Raw genomic sequence first — 2,160 nt, 5'->3', positions numbered from 1 at the left:
CCGCGCCCGGCCTTTTTTTTTTTTTTGGAGACAGAGTCTTGCTCTGTCACCCAGGCTAGAATGTAGTTGGGATTACAGGCACCTGCCACTGCACCCAGCTAATTTTTGTACTTTTAGTGGAGACAGGGTTTCACCATGTTAGCCAGGCTGGTCTGGAACTCCTGACCTCCAGCTGATCCACCCACCTTGGCCTCCTAAAGTGCTGGGGTAATAGGCATGAGGCAGTGTGCCTGGCCCTGAGATCAGTATAGATGTGACAGGGGAGTGGCTCCAGGACTTAAGGACACAGAAACTCCCTGGAGGAAATGTGTTTTACATCGTAACTGTGTACATGTCACACATGTCCATAAATTCTTAGGCAAACACAGATACAACTCCAATGGAAATAGCCATCTTCGGAAACAATACTTACCATGATGCTTCTGGTATTTTCAATTATGATATTCTTATTTTTTATGCTGGTTGCAATCTACTCATGATTCACAACCCACAGGTTGAAAACCCACTTAGTGCACACAGAGGTGCCAGGGCTGCCAATCGCACAAAGAGAACGATCGCAACAAACAGCTACTTTTTGTGAAGCATTTACAACAGGGCTGGGCACTGTGCCAAGTCACTCCCACGGATTAACCACTTTTATCCCAACAGCAACCCCACAAGGCAGGCGCCACCCCCCCGCAAGCCCAGTTCACTAACGGAGAAAGGAAGCAAGCAACGTGAAGGAACCTGCTCAGGCCCCTCAGCCGCTCAGCGGCGGGGCTGGTCTCTGCAGTGCCCCAGAAGCAGGGACTCCCGGGTTCAAAGGGAAAGGGCACCAGCCCTGGGATACCCATAACATGCACCAACACTGAGCAACCCCCTGACAAGCCAGTCCGCCCCCACGCCCCTTCTTCCCAGGGCTGAGATTGCGACCCACCTCAGGTGGGGTCAGCCCGAGCAGCTGAGCCCCGGAGAGGTCCAGGTCACTGATGGTGGTCACGGTGACTGTGTGGTTGGGGTGGTCGTACTGCACCGACTCCGTCTTTGCTGTCACCAGCCGGTCTAGCTCATCTGCCTCCTCTGTGGGGATGGACACAGCCCTGGCCTCAGCCAGGGGAACCAGTGACCAGCCTCCAGCCTCCCTTCCGCCCTGGAGTGCAATGCCCCCCTCTACTCTGTGGACGTGGAGAGCATCCACAAGGTCCCTGGCACTAGAGCCTGGCCTGCAGATGAATGTTGAGAATGATCTCATTTCCTTCCTGCTCTGGCTGGTCCCCATTTCTGACAGACCCTCTGTGACAGCTGCTGCTGTCCCTCTCTCCAGCCCTAGTCCTTTCAGTCTTCAGAAACTGGGCTCTCTGCTCAGGCTTGGTTAACCGTGGGATTTACGTCTAACTCTCCTGGTCTCTGTTCCACTTGTACTGAGAGGTGCTAGGACCACCCTTGGCCCCAGAGAACCCCCCAAAATCCCTAGGGCCAAGGAGGTCAGCTTCTTTCCCTTCCACCCACCAAGGGAATATATAAACCAGGCCCATCAGCTGTTCTCCAGGTCAGACCAAGCATGCGACTTACCCAGCGCCTCTTCTCTCTCTGCCAGCATCTTCAAGTATTCCTGGTGGCGCTGAAACCATGCAGGCAGGTAACACAGTGAGTATGGCCTCTTAGCCCAACCTCAGGCTGGGGTATTCATCACCCCCAGGGTGACTGAGACCATGATTCATACTTCGAGATCAGGAGGAGACTCCATCTTCCATTACTCCCAGACCCGGGCCCACGGAGTCTCCACCTGAATAAACTATTCCCGGGTCCTGCCCACACACATGGCGGCCCATGCTTACACCTGCTTCTGTTAGGAAAATCCAAGGCTGCAAGTACCCTAAGAATCAAAGACCTCCCTCCCACCTTCCCCCTGTGCACCTCCTCCCGCAGCTTCCTCTGCTCCTCTTTCAGCCGCTGCTTAATCTCCTCAATGGCTGCCTTCTTCCGCTCGACCTTCCGCTTGTGGAAGCCTGTCAGGTACTCCCTACAGGAAGGAAGCCGGCAGAAACAGGAGAGTTGCAGGAAATACAAGAGAAAATGTTATCTCCACTAGGAGAAAATGTATCTCGCTCTAGGAGAAAAATGGCTAATGCCACACTTGCCTTGTGCTAGGCCCCATTCCAAAAACTTACAAGTATTAGC

General features: G+C 53.8%; 1 protein-coding gene across 1 annotated transcript in view; it reads right to left on the bottom strand.

Moving 5' to 3' along the window:
- The window catches only part of NOL12 (nucleolar protein 12), a 5,539-nt gene that overhangs the window by 1,792 nt on the left and 1,587 nt on the right, over nt 1–2,160 (bottom strand). The window contains exons 2-4 of the mRNA XM_017508946.2: nt 1,897–2,002; nt 1,552–1,600; nt 917–1,059 (exon numbers count right to left, since the gene is read on the bottom strand). Coding sequence (XP_017364435.1) covers nt 917–1,059; nt 1,552–1,600; nt 1,897–2,002 — 298 coding nt within the window. The remainder of the gene's footprint in view (nt 1–916; nt 1,060–1,551; nt 1,601–1,896; nt 2,003–2,160) is intronic.

The sequence above is a fragment of the Cebus imitator genome, unplaced genomic scaffold (assembly GCF_001604975.1).
Source record: "Cebus imitator isolate Cc_AM_T3 unplaced genomic scaffold, Cebus_imitator-1.0 Scaffold404, whole genome shotgun sequence".
Lineage (NCBI taxonomy): Eukaryota > Metazoa > Chordata > Mammalia > Primates > Cebidae > Cebus > Cebus imitator.
This window is presented reverse-complemented; position numbering and strand designations above follow the sequence as displayed.